This window comes from Pinus tabuliformis, chromosome 3_1, assembly GCF_031772625.1.
Source record: "Pinus tabuliformis cultivar Carrire ecotype Pingquan chromosome 3_1, CPIR1, whole genome shotgun sequence".
NCBI lineage: Eukaryota > Viridiplantae > Streptophyta > Pinopsida > Pinales > Pinaceae > Pinus > Pinus tabuliformis.
In genome coordinates, this window is record NC_142301.1 from 512,799,101 (window position 1) to 512,820,383 (window position 21,283).

At 40.6% G+C, this 21,283-nt stretch overlaps 1 protein-coding gene across 1 annotated transcript; it reads right to left on the minus strand.

Moving 5' to 3' along the window:
- Positions 1 to 1,034: 1,034 nt before the first annotated feature.
- Positions 1,035 to 2,403, minus strand: LOC149188057 (uncharacterized). The gene has a single exon (XM_089411559.1). It carries the CDS (start codon positions 2,252 to 2,254, stop codon positions 1,136 to 1,138), a length of 1,119 nt encoding a protein of 372 aa, XP_089267685.1. The 5' UTR covers positions 2,255 to 2,403; the 3' UTR covers positions 1,035 to 1,135.
- Positions 2,404 to 21,283: the final 18,880 nt, after the last annotated feature.

Sequence of the window (21,283 nt, forward strand, 5' to 3'; positions counted from 1 at the left end):
CTAATATACCATTGAGATTCTAAACCTATAAATAAGTATTGTTATAAGATCATACCTTATCTATACCATATGGCGAAAAACCATATATATATATATATATATATATATATATATATATATATATATATAATAAAAATATTAAAATCTCAACTTTCAATTCTAGTTACTAAAAAATTTACTAAATTATAACTTTATTGTAAATTATCATCGCTGTTGTTGTTAATTATTAAAAAAATAATATAAATATATATATGTAACAAGATTCCTAACAGTTGACTTCCACTCCACTTTAATTTACAAATAGACTTTGTTATTATATCATAACTTACTAATGCCACCTACGAAAAAAACATAAATTAAACTTATTTTTAATTAATTAATTTAATTAAAAAAACAAACCATGAAGATATTTAATCTGTATAATCTGTTTTTGCTACACTATCATAGCTTACTAATATCATGTGCCCAAAAAAACATAAATCTAACTTATTTTTAATTAATTAATTTAATTAAAAAATATAGCTAATTTTAAGATAAATTTCATCCTTTAATTTATAACTATTACTAAAAATATTCCAAAATATTTTAGAAATTAAATATTTATTATCTATATAATAATTATGATTAATTAAATTAAAATTAAAAACTTTATTTCATAATAAATATATCTATTAACATAAATATTTTGTGAATATAAAAATCTATAATCCACTTATTAATTATTTATCGTTATTAAAAATATTTTAGAAATTAAATACATACTATCTATATAATAATAATTAATTAAATTAAAATTACAAAAATCCTATTCCAAAATAAAGGAATAAACATATCTATTAAGATAAATATTGTGTAGGTATAAAAATTTATAATCCACTTATCAATTCTTTATTGATAAATTAAAATTCTAAAAACTAATAAATATCGATATCAGTCCCCATTATAAAAAAATAAATAAATAAGCAAACTTATTTACATGAAATTTTACACAATTGACACAGTAGCGTAATTAACACTCTATCTCAGATGATGTCTGATTGGAGTAAATTCAATTCTATTTATTCCATTTTGTAATTAAAATTCAATCAATATGCTTTTGATAATACACCGCAGTTACAAAGAAAGATGAAAGGGGCTACGAATGAGAACCACACACGTCCTCACAACAAACATGTTCCAGGTCTGCTTCATCCAATCGATCGCTGAAAATCCTAGCCTCCATTACACACCTGTTCTTCACAGATCCCACCAAACCCATCGAAGACAGATCTCTGTGCGCAACCCATTGCGAATCCACGATCCCCATTCGCTCAAACGCATCCTTATCTCCGCTCCCTCGCCCGCCCACGCACCTGTGGAAGTTGAAATCCATTCCCCATCCGTGCACCAAATCGTTCTGTATCATCTTCCACACGCACTTCCACGCCTCCCTGGAAAACACAGGCGCCATCATCTCCACGAAGGCCGCGCAAGGCGGCAGAAGCGGATCCCGGCACCGCCCACCTCCGCCACGCTTGTTAGCGTACGGCACCTCCGCCATCCGGTGGACTTCCACATCCCGCCTCCGCTTCGTCACCATCCACGTCAGACCTTTGCTGCCCGGGTCCATCGCGGGCTGCGATATCTCAAGCCCGTGCCTCCGCACGACCCTCACGTACTCCTCTGCCTCGAAGTTCTCCAGCCCCAAGTCCTCGTCCCACACGAAAATATAATCGTACGGCGCCACCGCGTCTGGGTGGAGGAAGCGCTTGGCGAACCACCACTTGCTCTGCCCGGGAGCAGACACATGTATGGCCTGCCTCGACCACTCGAATTCGTCCCACTCGCTGGCCTTCCCGTCGTAGTGGAAAAGCATCACCGTGAAATTCCCGGAAAACTTTTTAACGGCTCTGTCGATACCGGCTTTCTGCTGTACGCCTACCGTGAAGGTGACCAGATACCTGGGCTTCCACGGCAAGTCCTCGCTGGGTTCTCCCCACAGCCTGCGCATATACAGATCCGTTTGTGGAACTGAGATGCCCGGAGGCAGTCCCAGCGCCGCTAAGCTGCTGTTTCTGCTATTTCTAGCCATGGAAGAAGATCCAATAGCAGCGTTGCAGCGGCCACAAATACAATTTTTCTCTGACGGGAGAGAACGGTAGGGTGTAAAATAGGCGGGGCGTGAAAATAGAATGCTCTGGCGCACATCGGGCCACAGAATTCCCAGCAAGTATCCGAACGCTATTCCAATGATAGTATATCTGGCGCGCTTCATTGCGATCGCATTCGACTGCACTGCGGGTCTCTCATCTCTAAATTCTTCTAAAACGTAAGCCAGACAGCTTGCTGCCTGTTGCCTCCTTCCACGCTGCAAGAAACGTGCCAGCCAGACAGCCGGACTTTGATAATGTTACGCCACTTGAAAAAAAAATTCGAAAAATCAGACAGCGTCTTATTCGGCGGCTTTATTTTAAGTGTAAAAGGGATGATGGGATGAAACATGTTCTTGAAAGGAAAAAGCGAACTGAAAAGTTCGAGGAGGGTTGTGAGGTTTTTTTTTTTTTTTTTCTCCGATTTTTTGGTTTCGGTTTTAATTTAGTAACAAAATTGGGAAAGGAATTGTGGTTTTTTTTAGTTATTTAAAATTTAGTTGGAATATATAAATTTATTAAAAAAAATAAATCTTTATATTATTGATATAGCGTAAAATATACAAAGTCAAATTTGTATTTATAATAAATCTTTCTCCCTTTTTAACAAATTAATCCCAAAAAATCTAGTCTAAGTCTTCTCTATTTTATAATTATTAAATTTATAGTCCCTACACGACAAAGCCATCACCATCATTATAACTTTATAATTAAACCTTGAGAAGTGGCCATTGCAAACTCCTTTTCTTGATTCTTTTGTGAACGATACGTCACTTGAACCGTACATCATTACCAAACCAATGTTATGTTTATCATAATAAAAGTTCATTTTTTGGGTTTTTAACAAATTAAAAGAAATGATTATGTGTTAAATAATCCACACGTACTTGGTGAAAGTATACAACATGACCAACCAATCTAGTTTCCACTTTTGTGAACTTTATCCATAGTTCTCACTTATGTGAAGCTTATCGTTATGAAATGAGAGGGCCCATTTTGTTGGTGGAAGTACACAATTTGATACACAAAGATAGTTCTGATGTCACTTTTATCATTTTATCATTATTTAGGTAGAGTTTATCTTTTTTCTGTCAGGCTAGGAGTAACTCTATTTGGCAGAAAAACTAATTCGTATTATTCCATCAGGTATGTTATTGTTATATACAAAAGGGTGTGACTTTCTAGTTCATCTCCTGATGACTGTTCACATTTCTAATTTAATTATTTACATGAATTCACCCAATCGTGAGGATTAGGTGTCAACATTCCCCCCGTTAATCTGAAGGGATGTTGGTGAGTCCAAGCATCATTCTGAATCTTTCAAGCTTTTCTCTTCCAATCGCTTTGGTGAAGATGTCTGCAATTTGCTCATTTGTGGAACAATGACGGAGATGGATTGTTTTGGCCTCAACATGATGTCGGATCAGATGATATTTAGTATTGATGTGCTTTGTTCGATCATGGAACTTTGGGTTCTTGGCCAACTTTATTGCAGAGGTGTTTTCAATCATGAGTGGAGTTGATTTTACTTGTTTTACCTGCAAATCTTCAAGAATTTTCCTGAGCCACACAATTTCTTTTGTCGCTTCAGCTGCTGCCATGTATTCTACTTTTGTTGTGGAATCTACTGGAACTGATTGTTTGCGTGATCTCCAGGAAACAACTCCTGATCCAAGACTCATAACATATCCTGAAGTAGATACCCCTGTTTCTTTGTCTCCATCGAAGTCTGAATCAGAGTATCCGATTAAATTGAAGTCATCCACCTGTGTGTACTTGATTCCAAAGTCTTGAGTTCCCTTCAAGTACTTTAGAACTCTTTTTGCAGCAGACCAATGTCCCTCACAAGGTTTTTGCATAAACCTGGAGAGGATTCCAACAGCAAATGAAATGTCTGGTCTGGTGGTAGTTAGGTAGTTGAGACTTCCTACAAGCTGTCTATACTTTGTTGCATCCTCAAATTCCTTTCCTTCAATAGATGTGAGCTTCACGTTTTGATCCATTGGAGTAGTAAGACGATTGCACTCTGTCATGCCAAACCTGTTCAACAAATCTCCAATGTATTTCTTTTGAAAAAGAAATATAGACTTTGGATGTTGGGTTACTTCAATGCCAAGATAGTAATGAACATAGCCCAAATCAGTCATTTCAAAACTTTTTCCCAATTCCTTTTTAATGGATGCAATGTAGTTTTCATCGTTCTCTGTCATTAAAAGATCATCTACATATACCACAAGATATACAACTGTTTTTCCAACTTTCTTGACAAATAAAGTTGTATCATCAAGATCAAAATGATTGAAATTGAGTTTCAGAAGATGCTCAGTTAGGTTTTCATACCAAGCTCGCGGTGCTTGTTTGAGGCCATACAAGGACTTCACAAGTTTGCATGCTTTATGTTCATGTCCTTTTACAGCAAATCCTTCAGGCTGGGACATAAAAAAATTCTCTTTTAGATCTCCTTTCAAGAAGGCGGTTTTTACATCTATTTGATAGACTTTCCAACCGTTCCGAGCTGCTAGTGCAAAGAGTGTTCGGATGGTGGCCCATTTTGCTGTGGGGGCAAAAGTTTCCTCATAATCAACCCCTTCCTTCTGTGCAAAACCTTTTGCCACAAGCCTAGCTTTGTGCTTGTCAAGTGAGCCATCATCTTTGTACTTGTTCTTGTAGACCCACTTGCAGCCAATTGGTTTGGTTCCAAATGGAGGATCAACCAGCTTCCAAGTGTCGTTCTTTATGAGGGCATCATACTCCTTTTGCATCACTTCTTACCATTCATCATGAGAAGCAACTTCTTTAAAGGAAGTTGGTTCAAAATCTGTAGACAAGTTCAATTCACAATCATAAGAAACATCCATATCAACAGGTGAATTAGAGTCATCTACATCACCTCCATTTTGTCGGTTTGAATTTCTGGTTCCTGTTTTTCCAATTTCATCAGGATGAACACTTTCAAGTGTCTTCGTCAGCCACTTTGGGGGACCTTTCTGAGATGGTCCAGGCTGCTATGTTGATTGAGTTGGGACTGAATCAAGATTGAGTCTCCCAATTCTATCAATTACATCACTTAAAGCATCATCCGTTGTTGGAGTTTCATGCGGGGAAGATTGTTCTTCAGAAGAAGATTCCACATGTTGATCTAGTATAGGAATCCCCCCTTCAAGATGTGGAATCTGATTATCCAATTCTTGAAATGACTTTGCTTTTGCAATCTATCCAAGCGATCAAGTTGCCGCTCAACAACATTGTCAGTTTTGGATGATTCAAGAAAAATTACATCTCTAGATACAACAAACTTTTTATTTACTTCATCATAGAGGTGGTATGCTTTGGAGGTGTTTGAATACCCCAGGAAGATACACTTACGACTTCTAGCACCAAGTTTGTTTCTATGTACCTTTGGTATCAAAGCATAACAGGTGGAACCAAAGACTCTGAGATGTTTTACCGAAGGAACATGTCCATACCACAATTCATAAGGAGACTTGTTTCTTATAGCATTAGATGGACATCTATTCTTTATATATGCAGCAAATAAAACAGCATCAGCCCAAAACATTATCTTTACATTTTTGAAGAAAAGCATGGATCGTACCATATTTAAGATTGTTCTATTGATTCTTTCAGCTACATCATTCTGTTGGGGATTATAAGGCACAGTTGTTTGATGTTTGATCCCATATTGGCGAAGATAGTTTTCAAACTCATTTGATGTGTATTCTTTTCCATTATCAGTGCAAATAGACCCAATATGAGATTGTGCATCATTTCAATGCATTTATGAAAATTCTTGAATGTTTGAAAAGCATCAGATTTGTTCTTCAATAAATAAACCCAACACATTCTGGTGTAGTCATCAATAAATGTCATGATATATTTATTTCCATTTGCAGAAGGAACATGCATTGGACCACATAAATCTGAATGAATAAGTTCAAGCTTCCTATGTGCTCTTGAATGTGAATCATGAAAAGACTGTTTGCTATGCTTTCCTAGAATGCAAGCATCACATTGCTTAAGTTTTCTAGGAATTGTAGGCAAACTAGCAACACCATTTTTCTTCAATAAGCGAAGACTGTCATAGTTCAAATGTCCAAATCTATCATGCCATAATAAACTTGATGGAAGTATACCTTCCTCATGATGAGAATTGTATGAGAAATGTTGTGCATGAGTAGAGGTTCCTTGCAGTTTGAGAAGCCTTTCTTCTTCTATTCCCCTCATGACAAGTGAGTGGTCAGATGCTTTTATTACCTCAAGCTTGCCATCAAACATATGAATGGAGTGACCTTGCTGGCGGATGTGGACCAAGGACAGCAAGTTTCTCTTGAGCTGTGGGAGATATAAAACATGATCCAGAAGAAAGTATGGAAGACCAGGCAGTTTAAACCTGATTGTGCCAAGCCCTGATGGCTTGATTTTTGATTGATATGCAAAGTATACTGCTCCATCAACATTGTCAATGAAATCTTCAAAAAAATCTTTTCTATGAGTCATGTGACAGGTTGCTCCTGAATCAAGCAACCAATCATTTTTCCAAGAAGCAAGTAAAGCATTAAACAAATCTTCATTTACTCCAATGTTACATTGTGCCTCAACATAGTGAGCAGATTCAGGTGCTTTACCTTTGTCTGTGTCATCAGTTTTACCTCTCTGTTGATTTCTTTTCTACTCAATTTTGTCCCATGGGAGCTTGCATGTAGAGGCATCATGTGATCCATTTATTTTGCAGCGAATGCAATGCAGATCTGCCTTTTCTCCTTGAGAATGTCTGCCCCCCTGCCTCTGAAATATCTTCCTCTTCCCCTTCATCCACCTCTTCCTCTTGTAGAATCTGGATCAGGATGCTTTTCTTTATGAGCAAGGCACACAGTCTCTTCAGAAGATTCAGGGGCTGTCTTCTTTCCAAAAGCTTTCTCTTTTTCAACAAACTTTTTCACAAGAGAGTCAAAGGTTATATCTTTGAGATTTCCATTTGCTTGCAAAGACTCAAGATAATTGGAGTAAGTAGGATAGAGTGCCTTGAGAAAATCAATAAGAGGGATATCCAGCTCAACCATAGTGGAATTGATATCATGCATTATAGACTTTACTTCAGATGCAAGAGCAAGAGGATCATTATTTTGCAGTTCAAGAGTGAAGAGTTTAATCATGAGTTGAACAACTTCAAGTGCAGAATGTGAGTCATAGAGTTCTTTCAGCTTTTGTAAGGCTTCAAAGGTATTTGAATATGACGAAATATGATGAGTCACCTCTTCATTTACAGATGCTGCGATTAATGCATAAGATTTGCTGTTCTTGTTTTCCCAAATGACGAGCTCTTTGTCTGAGGTAGGCTGTACTAGGTCATTGTCTCCTTCTCCGACACACACTCCTTTCCACAACTCATTGAAAATGAGGGTGTGTTTTATCATCCTTGACCATTCAGGATAGTTCTCCTTGCCAATGAGAACTATTCCCACCATAGATATGATTGAATGCATTGTAAAATCCAAGAGCTGTAAAAATACTTCTGCTGCTAAAAGAAAATTGATTCTGATATCAAAATGTAATCTGGCCTCAAACAATATATTAAACACAGTCAAACGCAGGAGCGTTAACTATCTTAGTCACTTTGAAAACAGCTTTATGAAAACAACACTATGGTAGCCCAAACAACACTATGGTATAATACATATGTATGTATTCTCAAGCATTATACCTCGCTGCCCTAAAAGTCTTCACTGCATATAATATTTTAATGCATTGTATTTTAACACCATTCAAACATTAACGGGATTCAAACCCGTGACCTATACAATACAAACTTCACAACTTTACCAAGACACCATCGGTGTTTGTCCTCGGAGTCCAAGTGGTTGTTTAATAAAATGACACATAATATGGCACGAGTTCGATCAACCGAAACACAGCATCTTGAAAATCAAAGGCGCTACTTTACAGTACCCCATCGGTATCCATGTCCACGCATGCCTCCAGACATACTGCGCCGAGGGTTTGCGGGATTTGAAAACCGTTCAGCAATCTTCCAGCTGAGATCTGTCTATTGATATAGACCTGGACTTAACACTCATTCTGGCGACATTCATAGAAGCGCAGAGAGCGAAGCCGAATCGGACAGAGGAACATGGAGAGTCAAGGGAAAATGTCGTCCTCCTACCAACGCTTCCCAACAATCAAAATTCGAGAATTGAAGGATGATTACATGAAGTTCGAGCTGAGGAACACGGACCCCTCCATCGCCAACGCCCTTCGCAGGGTGATTATTGGAGAAGTACCCACCATCACCATAGACCTTGTTGAAATCGAGAGCAACACCTCGGTCCTCAACGACGAGTTTCTTGTGCACAGGCTTGGTTTGATTCCCCCAAAGGATTGATTTTTGTGTATCTGTTGATACACAAAAAGTAAAAAAAATGTTGTTAAATGCTCCAGAAACAGTTTCCTCGAACAGCTAGAACAAGGCGGAATGGTCGCTGGGAATGGTCACTGTAGTGGGTAAGCCTTGGCAGATTAGAGCCAGTAATTTGGAATATGGACAGACCAGCGTCAGACCAGCGTTATGTGTTAGAGTCGGTCTGGTCAGCCCTCCTTCAGAGATCAAAACTCTTTGTGCATTTCAATTTTAGGTGTCCCGCTCCATTCACTCAGCTGCATTTTGCTAGGGGCATGCCATGATCTGATGGAGAAAGTCATGCTAATCATTTTCCCTCGTGTCTGGCTCCTGCTGGCTCAGGTCTTTGTCCATAATCACTGAAGTTCATGACAGTCTAGGTTTGGTCCTTTACAGAACAAAGTCATTTTTATGATTGGGTCTAGGAATTCATCAATTTGGTCTTTGAAAACATGTCCAGAACAAGCCATGCAGGCCAGAGGGAGGCCCTTATACAACTATGGTTCAGAGAGCTTCATCGTCACTTGGATAGACATCGACTCTTCTTCAAAACTCTGTTTTGAAGAAAAGTCAAACAAGGTCATTTATGACAAAATTTTCCAAAAAATCACCAGTTGACTTTTCAGATGCAGTTATGATTTACATGGCCAAATGCTCTGTCATACAGTCCCTGCAAAGAGGTGCCGAAAATTTCATCATTTGAGCCAAAATGTCAAAGGGAAAGTGAAAATCAGTGTGTTTAAAGGTCAATGAAAAAGTGCAAAACACAACATTAGAAAAGGGGTTTTCAAAGAGGCAAAAATCAAACCCATCTCCTCCAAGGCTATAAATACATGTTTTGACCCAAATCAAAGGCATTGTGCTCTTGCAAGACTTGGAGAAAGCATTTCAAAGGTGTGAGTGTGAGGTTGGAGAGGTTTGAGTGAGCGGAAGCAGGTTTTGGGAGCGCGCGACGCATATAACCAGGGGCGCGGCGCACACACAACTAGCCCACCGTTGAAAGATTGCATAGGCGCGGCGCATACAAGGTGCGCGGTGCACTGGGAATTGTGCGCGGCGCACACAGTCCAGCGACCAAGAAACAGTGCCAAACCACTTCAAACTTTGGGGAAGGCTATCAAATTGAGAGGTAAGCCTTATGCCATCACCTACTCATCAAATTTTGTCAAGGATATGGTGTTTGTGAAGAGGTTTGAATGTCACCAAAAATGCATAATGTCAACCATGTGAAAATGACCAAGAAAATGATGGATGGGGTTGTAAATTTGTGTTGATATTGCCAAGGTTTCACTCCACTCACCTATTCCCCTCACCTATCATTTTCCCCATCCTCCCTTGTCATTTTTTCTAAACCCCTACCCTAAGTCACTACCAAACCCTCTCCCTATTCCTCCACTATTTGGTTAACTCAAAGTCACCACGAAATCAGCTCATTGTGCAAGCCAAGCTGTGGGAGAGGGGTGCATGGTCAAAGAGTCGAAAAGGCAAAAGATTAGGAAAAATTTGGGTGTTTTCATAGCGCGCAGTGCACACACCAAAGTGTGGCACACTCATTGTGCGTGGTGCACACAGGGCCCGCCCACTATGTAAATATAACACTGGCGCGGCGCATACCCGGCGCGCGGCGCATTGGGCAGAGCGCGTGGCGCACAGAGATATAAAGCCCAAAAACTATTCAATTTGCCTAAAAACTTTTGAATGCTCACCAAATTTGAAAGGTAGGCCACCTACCTCAGTTCTTGCATCAAAACTTGAAAGGGATGGCATGGTGGTAGGGGTATAAATCAAGTGCAAACATTTTTATAAAGCCAACAAAAGAGAAAACAAAGAAATCATGATCCTAGGGTTTATGCTACAGTGACAAAGCTGCCAATATGTTTCAAACCCTACCCCATCAACCCCATACCCAAACTACCCCTAAATCCCTGATAAATCTCTCCCTTTAAACCCCTATTCCTATTTCATCATTCCCCTCCTAATACTCCCTGTTTTATTGTCCCCTTGGCGGCAGATTTTCAGAGCAGCTACCAGCTTCATTGAAATTCAAGGGCAACATAAAACTCAGGGTACAAACAGAAGTAATGGCATCCGAAGTTTCATCAGAGTATGAGGAGGAGACCCACAGTGACACTGCTTCAGGAGAAAGGGCCCAGAGGAGACATCACCAGAGTGGCAGACATCTTAGAGACGAACCAAACACCGTCACCGAGTTGCAGGCATGCCCTCTTGCTATGTCTTGTTTCCAGCACTTAGCATGTTTTGAATTTTGACAGAGGGTGGCAAATGTCAGAGTGTATCATGAGTTGGCCCATATTTTTGCACTTCACCTACATGGAGGACAGTCTATCTTGGCTGGGGTCACTTTCACATTGACACCCGAGACCATATCAGTGGCAACAGGCATACCAAACATTGGAGAGCAGTGGCACAAGAAGAAGAAGGTAGAAAGACATCATTATGAGCCTTACATCAAAGACAGTTGTTTGAGCCACCTCACGAGAGTTTTTCCATTCAGATTTCTGAAAGATGAGTATGCCCCGCTCATGAAATTAATCATGAAATACTTCAGTTGCGAGGGGAGGTTTTCTCGCCTTTATGCATACCACATCAGGCTGCTCATGCACTTTACTAGGGTACGGATGATGAGCCTCCCATTTTTCATTTGCGGGAACATAGAGAGGATGAGAAATTTCATGCAGCACAAGACCCCTCGACAGCAACTCAACAGTGTTTATCACTTTGCCCTTATCCGGGTTTTGGTGGACCATCAATTGGGATTGCAGGGTATTGCTTGGGAGGACTTCATTTCCCGTGACTTCTTCAGCGCTCCACAGATAGTATCAGAGGCAGAGCATGAGATAGGGGGTCCGTCACATCAGGCTGAGCACCATGAGACTGCTACCATGACAATATACATCACCTATCAGAAAGGCAGTAGACCTTTTTTTGCAGCAGCAAAGCGAGTGTTATCTCCACTCGGGGTGGAAGGGGCCTCGCTTCCGACATCAACATCACAGGAGCAGGGCAGTGGTAAGGAGCCAGTGCATGATGAGGGGCCTTCAGGTGAGCCATCAGGTGAACAAGAGACAAAATTCGTTCTCCTTAAGGATGATGAGACAGATGCAGAACCTTAAAATGCAGAGCTTGGAGAGATCATCCAAGAGCAGCAATTAGTGAGTGAGAACTTATCCCTAGACATGGAGAGGGCCAAGTGGAACGTGAAGTATCTAGAGCATAGGAACAAGCAACTTGAGGATCGGCTAGCTGAGATAGAGTTGCAAATGATCAAGGAAAACTGGCAACACATCATGGCAACACAAGGCAGACCTATGGAGCAAAGAGATGAGGACCGGGAGTATGTGTTAGAGAAAATGAACGTTCACTTGGAGCAGCAGTTGGATAAGGCTAACAGGGAAAAATACATGCTGAGGCGCATGAATCACCACTACATGTCCCGAAACATGAGCTCCAAAGCAAGAATTAGAAGCCTACAGGCAAAATTGAGCAAAGCAACAAAAGAGGCAAAGGAGGCAAAGGAGCAAGATAGGCTTTGAATCTTGGCTGAGGCTTCCTTGGCACAGCATAGCACTTCATAGGGAACATCCAGCCCAAATTTCAAAAAATTTGGGGAAATTTTGGTCACTTGGTAATTTTTTGGGTAAAAAACAGGGATTTCCTCCCAGTGGCGCGACGCTAAAATTCTAGGGCTCCAATTGAGAAATGGCTTGCAGATTTGGATTCAGCATCGAAAATTACGACTACTGGTGTCCGGGCAAGATATTTGGGCAAGATCTGGGTCTCCTAAAGGTCAAAAAACACCCAAAAATGGCCTCTCTGCCACTTTTTTGACACACAGAAAGCAGTCTTGGGAGAATGGAGATTTGGAGGGGAAAATGAGCACCAAATTTGAAAATTCTAGTTGGGTTAGAAAGTAGACAGGACAGGATTTCCAGCAAGCCCACTTGGGCACATTTTTGACACCTGAAAGTGCCCCAAAACAGGTCCCAAAGTAGCACGATGCACAGAAAAAATGGCGCGGCGCACAGAGGAAAAAATTGCCAATTTGCTTCCGTTTCGCGAAATTTCGGGTCGCGACTTCTCCAAGTGGGCCCGCTCATCTACACTTCGGTTTTTTGGCACCAAAGGCGGCATTTAAAGAGTTTTTTCTCCAGATGGGCTTCTATCCAAGTGGTGAAGGAAGGCAAACGGTCACCCAAAGCCAAATGTCATATTTGCAATGCTGCACCTGTAGCTGATGGTTGGTTCTCCATCTCCATTTCACAACGATTCGAGTAACTCCCCAACCCTTGGGCATTCTATCTCTTCCTCACACATTCTATATATTGTATGCAATTTATTTGCAAAGCGTTGGTTGGCTTGTAACTTCTGGGAGACTGTGGGAAAGAAATTCTGTTTCTTCACTGTGTATTTTTAACAGATAATTAATGAAAGGAAACGGCTCTGTTCATGAGATTCTTGTGGTTGTGAGTGTAGCAAATGTATTTATTATATGTTCATATGTATTTAGTTATGTTTCATAATTCATTTCATGCTCATTTCCAGTGAAATTTTCTGAGTGAGATTAGGTAGAATCCAATTTTTATTGCTCTGCCTGTGGGAAAATTTCATGTTCAGTGTTATTCTTTTGTTGAAAAGGATTCATGTCACTATGCCCTTTTCACTTTCTTCAGCAATCTATTCATGCCGTGGTACCTCAAACTAAATTGTTACATTTTCCGCCTACCTTGCCTCACGGAATAATCTGTGCCTTCATATTCAATTCTCTGTTCTTTGCTGAGCGCCGGTCCCATAACATCCCAGAAGCTCGGTCATTTCATAAAATTGTTTCCAGAATCCCTATTCACTTACTAGCCTAAGGTAAACATTGTATTGTAAGTCATCTCAGACCGTTTTCGATCATTTATTCACTGAGCGTGACTCGGAGAGAGCCCTCTCCTACTCTGGTAGGGCTAGCTACCAGACTGAGCGTGGTTTGTGGTTACCCTAATTTTTGCCTTCCTTCAGCCTAAGGCAGATTTAGGTGCTAACATAGTGGCAACTCCACTGGGGAAGAAGTTGAAATCAAATTCCCTTGTTTCATAATAATTATGAGCTTCCGGATGATGAGCTTAGGATTGGAAAGGCTGAGTAAGTTGGTTGTGTCCTGTAATTTTTCTCAATAGCCGCTGGCTTCAAGGCGATATACTAGAGCCAATCCAGACCCGGATCCTCCTCATATTTATGAAATCCCCAATTTGATCCCAAGATTCCTTCGTCAAGAAAGAACCATAACTCCCGTGTTCAAATCCCATTCGTGTCCTGACATTTTTGAGTATCTTGAAGAGCTTGAGTTTGACGAACGATTTGAGATATCACTGTTTGAGTCTAAATCCGAACGGGCTGTTGATTATACTGTCCCCAATCCACAATTTCTTGTATACCTCGAAACCAAAAGAGCTAATAGGTTAATTGATAATTACATTGCAACACAGCCCCAAACTCTAATTGCAAGCCCCTTGCAAACTGTGCACACTCCTCCAACACCTCCAAAGCCAAATCCACCGAGAATGATGGCTGCCCGTTTTGCACCTCTTGTTCCACCCCAAGTCCTAGATGACATGCCAAGGGATTATCAAAGTAAAATCCCGTTTTTTGATGGCACTCCTAATAGCATTACTGCTCAGCAACATGTAGACAAAATGGCATACTTTTATGAACTTCATGAGATTGATGCAGAGAACGTGGCAATGAGGCTTTTTGTACAGACATTTGTAGGTGATGTGAGGAAATGGTTCAGAGGTTTGACGGCTGCAAGCATCACTACCTTGGCTGAACTACAAAGACAATTTTTAAACCAGTGGGAAGTGAAAAAGAATCCCCTTCAAATTCTGGCCGAATATGAACAAATCACACGGAACGCTGGTGAGTCGGTCCAAGACTATTGTGTTAGATTTAATGCAGTCTATAAAGAAATTCCAGATCATCTAAAGCCACCTGTGGGACTAGCAATGATGAAGTTTCCAGATGGTTTTGATGCTGACATGGCATACCAATTAAGAGAGAGAGAACTGGCCACATTGGAAGACATGCAGAAAATTGTGGTCAGCATTGATGCAAATCTGTTATCCAAAAGAGCTAGAGCGAAAGCAGAGAAGAAAACCACTGTAAAACAAGAATCTTCTTCAATGGATCAACTTCTCAAAAAGGTAGAGCAGATGCTTGAAAGGGTAAAACTTGACAAGCCAGAGCCACAAGTTAGGAATCCTAACTTTCGTGGCCAACAACAGCCACAATATAGAATAAGACAAAGAGATCAACAAACTCAAGAGCAGACAGCACAACAGCCGGTACAAACACCTTTGCAGCAGAATTTTGTGCATGGATCAGAGTCAGATGAGGAAAGGAATGTAATAGGTGAAGAAAGCCACCTCTTTACTCTAGATGAGCTGCCTACTTACATTACCGAAGAGGAAGAATGTGCAGTGAATTCAGCTGCACACCAAGACACTGATTTTATTCTAGCTAGCAACACCGTGTTGGAAGAAGAATCAGAAGAATATCAAAGGGGGTATATGAATGCTCTGTCCACACAACAGCAACGATATTCACTTAGAAACATAGATGTGCCGGCCAAACCAATTCAGAAAAGGAAGGAGGTTGAAACAACAAAAAATGATTCATCAGCTACACAAAGAAAAGGAAAGGAGGCGGTTGGTCCGGAGAGTAGCAAATCAAAATCAGCAGAACAATCACAGCAACCAGCCACATCAAAAGAAAAGGAAAGGAAAGAGATACCAGTCAAAGAGGTAGAAAAAACTCCCACCTTTAGCCTAGAGAATGAGATTTCTAAGTTAAAGGTATCCATCCCCTTGACTGAAATAATGAAGAACAACAGTTATCAAGGACAGATTTCTAAAATGTTGAATTTGGACCCAATGTCCGACATGGTAAATGTAGAAGATGATCAGCCCGAAATGATTTTTGGACCAACATCCAATGGTGAGTCTCCTGATAGCGATGTGCCACCTTTCTATATCAGTTTACGATTGCATGATTTTGTGTTACACAATGCCATGTTCGATTCCGGAGCTTCTCACAATCTCATGCCCAAAGCTATCATGGACAAGCTTGGTCTGGACATCACCCGGCAATATCATGATCTCATCAAAGACTTAGTTGTGAGTTTGGATCAGCTTTCTATGAAAAATGTATTGATGGATGTGGTGGTAGCAGATATTCCTCCAAGGTTTGGCACGCTTCTTTCCAGGTCTTGGGTAGCGAAATTGAAAGGGACACAACAACTGGATTTCTCCTATGCAACAATCCCGGTGTTTGGAAAAATGAGGAAGTTATATCGGGAACAAAAAATGAAATATATGATCACAAGCAAGGAGAAACCTATAAATCATCCTATTAACTATGTACATACAGATTTAGAGTCTTTTGTTTTGTTTTCAGATAGTTTAAATGAGATAGATAGTCAAATAGTAGAAGCAAATGACATTCTGGAAATAACAAAAAATTTCAGAGAAATTTTGAAGAAAGAAAGACAAGAAAAGCAGGAAAACATTGGGCAATCAGCTGAAAGTGATGGACAACAAGCAGACAAAGCACGACAAACAGATTTTCAGCACTTACAAGAGGAGGAAGAAGGCTTGTGGACCATGGATTTCGATGGAGCAGTGGGGAATGATGGCGCAGGAATTGGAATTTGGGTACGCAGTCCCTTCTCCGCCCCAAACAAAGTGCCTAGCAGCGTGAGGGTTTGCTCTTACATGTTGGCCTTTGAATTTTCAAACAACGAAGCTAAATATGAAGCTCTGATTGCTTGCCTGAAGATTCTTAGAAAGCTAAATGCAAAGAGGATTTCGGTATATGGCGACTCCGAGTTGGTAATAAAACAGGTCAGAGGTGAGTATCAAGCAAAACATCCTAGGATGCGGGCCTATCGTAATGCAGTTTTAGACATCTTGAAGTTATTTTCAGAATACATCGTGATATGTGTGCCACGTATACAAAATATTATTGCTGATGCTCTTGCCAAGGTAGCGAGCAGCTTGAAGATCCCCATGAACTCCAGCAATAAATTTGAAATCCATGTCAAGCATCGTCCAACCATTCCAGACAATCAGCGATATTGGCAAGTGTTTCAAGATGATGAGGAGATTAAGGATTTTCTGCTCAACAAAGGCAAGTTCAAAGAAACTTCAATTGATGTGGAAAACGATGAGGGCAAAGGGAATGGTACAGATGAAGTGCAAATCAATCAAATGGATGTATTACAGTTGAAGAATAACATCATTCCTAAAGGCTTGATACCTCTAGAGGAACTTTTTGATCAGGATGATGTAGCCTGCAAGCCAACATTGCAGCCAACGGAGAAAGGTGTAGAAGAAGTCAACATCGGTACAACAACCAATCCAAAGTTGGTAAAATTGTCCAAATCATTACCGCCAAAGATCAAGGACAAATACATCAGTTTGATGGCTTCATTTGCAGATGTGTTTGCTTGGGACTATTCTGATTTGAAAACCTATGATACAAATATTATTCAGCACACAATACCCATCAAGCCCAATCAAAAACCATTTAGACAAAAGCTGAGAAGGATAAATCCAAAGTTGTTGCCATCTATCGAAAAGGAGGTAAATAGGTTGTACAAGTCAGGTATCATTGTGCCTATCAGATTTTCAGATTGGATATCTAACTTAGTGCATGTACGCAAGAAGACCGGTGAGATCCGCCTATGCATTGATTTCAGAAATCTAAATAAGGTCTCATTGAAGGACAACTATCCACTGCCCAAGATGGACCATATACTTCAGCGAGTAGTGGGGGCATCTCGTATGTCACTGCTTGATGGTTATTCCGGATATAACCAAATTTCTGTCCATGAAGATGATAGAGACAAGACAACATTCACCACTCCATGGGGAACCTTTCACTATGCCAAAATGCCCTTCGGTTTAAAGAATGCAGGTGCCACATTTCAACGGGCAATGGACTTGGCTTTTGCAAATGAGAAGGATGTGTTTTTGGTGGTGTACTTGGATGATTTGACGGTATTTTCCAAATCTGATGAAGAGCACATGCATCACCTAAAAATTGTCTTTCAAAAGTGTAGGAAATATGGTCTATCGCTGAATCCTAAGAAGAGCTTGTTCGCCATGGAGGAAGGAAAATTACTTGGGCACATCATTTCAAAGGATGGCATTTGTATAGACCCAGCACGTGTGCAAGCAATTCAGCAAATTGATCTGCCTAGGAACAAAAAGGAGATACAATCATTCAATGGTAAAATGAATTTTCTGCGTCGCTTTGTGCCTAATCTTGCAGAAAACTTGAGAGAAATGACCAACATGCTTAAGAAGGACAACCAAGTGAAATAGACAGAGGAGGCTGTAAAATCTTTCAACTTGGTCAAATTGGCCCTTTCTTTAGCTCCCGTTCTAGTAAGCCTGGACTACACTCAAGATTTCGTATTGTTTTCATTTGCTTCTGAGCACACTATGGCAGAGATATTATTACAAAAGAGAGACGATCATGAAAGACCCATTGCATTCTTCAGTAGGGTTATAAGGGACGCAACTTTAAAGTACAACATCATTGAGAAGCAGGCCCTGGCATTGGTGAAGGCATTGAAGAATTTCCGGGTATATATCCTACATTCTCACATTTTGGCCTATGTTCCTAATACTGCTGTAAAAGATGTTTTAGTGCAGACCGATCTAGAAGGGAGAAGAGGAAAATGGATTGCAGCCTTGCTGGAATATGATGTGGAAATAAATCCTACAAAGCTGGTCAAAGGACAAGGGTTGGCGAAGCTAATGGTCGAATCAAACTTGCATGCCTTGGACATAAATCTGATCGCTGCCATGTCCGATGAGAATGAGGAAGGAACGTCAATTCAGGTATCTGAAATGTTTGCTTTGTCCCCATGGTATTCAGATATAATATATGTGCTGAAAAATCTATCACCACCGCTTGGCATGACTAGAAACAAAGCGAGAAGACTCAAATTGAAGGCTGCCAAGTTTTGTATTTTGAATTCTGCACTGTATTGGAAAGATCCCGGTGGCATTTTGTTAAATTTTCTGGTGGAAGAGGAGGCAAAGAAAGTCATGGAGGATTTCCACGGAGGAGAGTGTGGTGGTCATCTTTTTTGGAAGTCAACAGCGAACAAAATTTTGAGAGCAGGGTACTACTGGCCTACTTTGTTTGCTGATGTGCATAAGATGGTCAAGCACTATCATAAATGTCATATTTTCGAAGGAAAATAGAAATTACAGCCTTTGCCACTTAAGCCTATTGAAGTGAGTGCTCCCTTCCAGCAGTGGGGGTTGGATTTCATTAGGGAAATTCATCCCGCCTCTTCCGGACAACATAGATGGATCCTTACAGCGACAGACTATTTTACAAAATGGATTTAGGCAGCCCCTACCAGACAAGCCACATACACGGTAATCATTTCATTTCTCGAAAATAACATCTTATCTCACTTTGGTTGTCCAAACAAATTAATCACTGATAATGCAGTGGCTTTCAAATCGAAAAGGATGGTAGAATTTTGTCATAAATATCACATAATTTTGGGTCATTCAACTACCTATCACCCGCAAGGCAATGGATTGGCGGAATCTTCAAATAAATATTTGGTCAACATCATCAAGAAGCTGCTGGAAATAAATAAGAAGAGCTGGAACAAGAGGTTGGTCCATGCGCTTTGGGCAGATCGGATTAGTCAAAAAAAGTCTATTGGTATGTCACTGTTTGAGCTTGTTTATGGAGTTGACACAGTATTCCTTACCTCTCTTACTACCCCGGTGGTCAGAATTCGTCAGGAGGCTGGTAGTGAAGAGGATCCCATGCAGAGAAGGCTGAATCAAATGATCCACTTGCAACAAACAAGAGAAGAAGTTTTCAAGAACACATCCAAGTTGCAAGAGAAGATAAAGAAAATCTATGACAGAAAAGCAAAAGCAGATAAATTTTAGTTGGATGATGTGGTGCTGAAGTGGGATGCAAGGAATGAAGAGAAAGGCAAGCACGAAAAGTTCGAAAATCTTTGGAAAGGTCCTTTCAAAATTGCAGCATATAGGGGTCAGAATGCCTTTCTTCTGAAGGAAATGAACGGGGAAGATTGTCCTGGATGGCTGATCAATGGTTGGCTACTTAAGCGGTATCACTACTGATCTATTAACGTTGCTTCCACTGTCATTGTAAATACCATTTTTTTTTCAGTTTGGTTTCAGTCTGTAAAGTTAGTTTTTGAGTTATTTCAATGTCAAGTCGAGCCAATTTCTTGGTCATTTCAGTTTCATAAATAAGTCAGAGTCTTGTGCTATTTATCGAAATGATGACTCCATAGTCCAATGGACAAAAGGCACTATCTAGCTCCTCCAGAGATCTGCTGTTCTTGGCACCTCCAAGGAGCTACCATCCCCCATTGGAGCCAATGTTAGAGTTGATCTAGTCAGCCCTCCGTCAGAGATCAAAACTCTTTGTGCATTTCAATTTTAGGTGTCCCACTCCATTCACTCAGCTGCATTTTGCTAGGGGCATGCCATGATCTGACGGAGAAAGTCATGCTAATCATTTTCCCTCGTGTCTGGCTCCTACTGGCTCAGGTCTTTGTCCATAATCACTGAAGTTCATGACAGTCTAGGTCTAGTCCTTTACAGAACAAAGTCATTTTTATGATTGAGTCTAGGAATTCATCAATTTGGTCTTTGAAAACATGTCCAGAACAAGCCATGCAAGCCAGAGGGAGGCCCTTATATGACTATGGTTCAGAGAGCTTCATCGTCATTTGGATAGACATCGACTCTTCTTCAAAACTCTGTTTTGAAGAAAAGTCAAACAAGGTCATTTATGAAAAAATTTCCAAAAAATCACTAGTTGACTTTTCAGATGCAGTTATGATTTACATGGCTAAATGCTCTGTCATACAGTCCCTGCAAAGAGGTGCTGAAAATTTCATCATTTGAGCCAAAATGTCAAAGGGAAAGTGAAAATCAGTGCGTTTAAAGGTCAATGAAAAAGTGCAAAACACAACATTAGAAAAGGGGTTCTCAAAGAGGCAAAAATCAAACCCATCTCCTCCAAGGCTATAAATACATGTTTTGACCCAAATCAAAGGCATTGTGCTCTTGCAAGACTTGGAGAAATCATTTCAAAGGTGTGAGTGTGAGGTTGGAGAGGTTTGAGTGAGCAGAAGCAGGTTTTGGGAGCGTGCGACGAATATAACCAGGGGTGCGGCCCACTCACCAGGCGCGGCGCACATGCAGCCAGCCCGCCGTTGAAAGATTTCACAGGCACGACACATACAAGGCGCACGACGCACTGGGGATTGCGTGCGACACACACAGTCCAACGACCAAGGAACAGTGCCAAACCACTTCAAACTTTGGTGAAGGCTATCAAATTGAGAGGTAAGCCTTATGACATCACCTGCTCATCAAATTTTGTCAAGGATATGGTGTTTGTGAAGAGGTTTGAATGTCACCCAAAATGCATAATGTCAACCATGTGAAAATCACCAAGAAAACAATGGATGGGGTTGTAAATTTGTGTTGATATTGCTAAGGTTTCACTCCACTCACCTATTCCCCTCACCTATCATTTTCCCCATCCTCCCTTGTCATTTTTTCTAAACCGCTGCCCTAAGTCACTACCAAACCCTCTCCCTATTCCTCCACTATTTGGTTAACTCAAAGCCACCACGAAATCAGCTAATTGTGCAAGCCAACCTGTGGGAGAG

Excerpts from the sequence above, each read along its gene's own strand:
- LOC149188057 (XM_089411559.1), bottom strand. The coding sequence starts at position 2,254 with ATGAAGCGCGCCAGATATACTATCATTGGAATAGCGTTCGGATACTTG.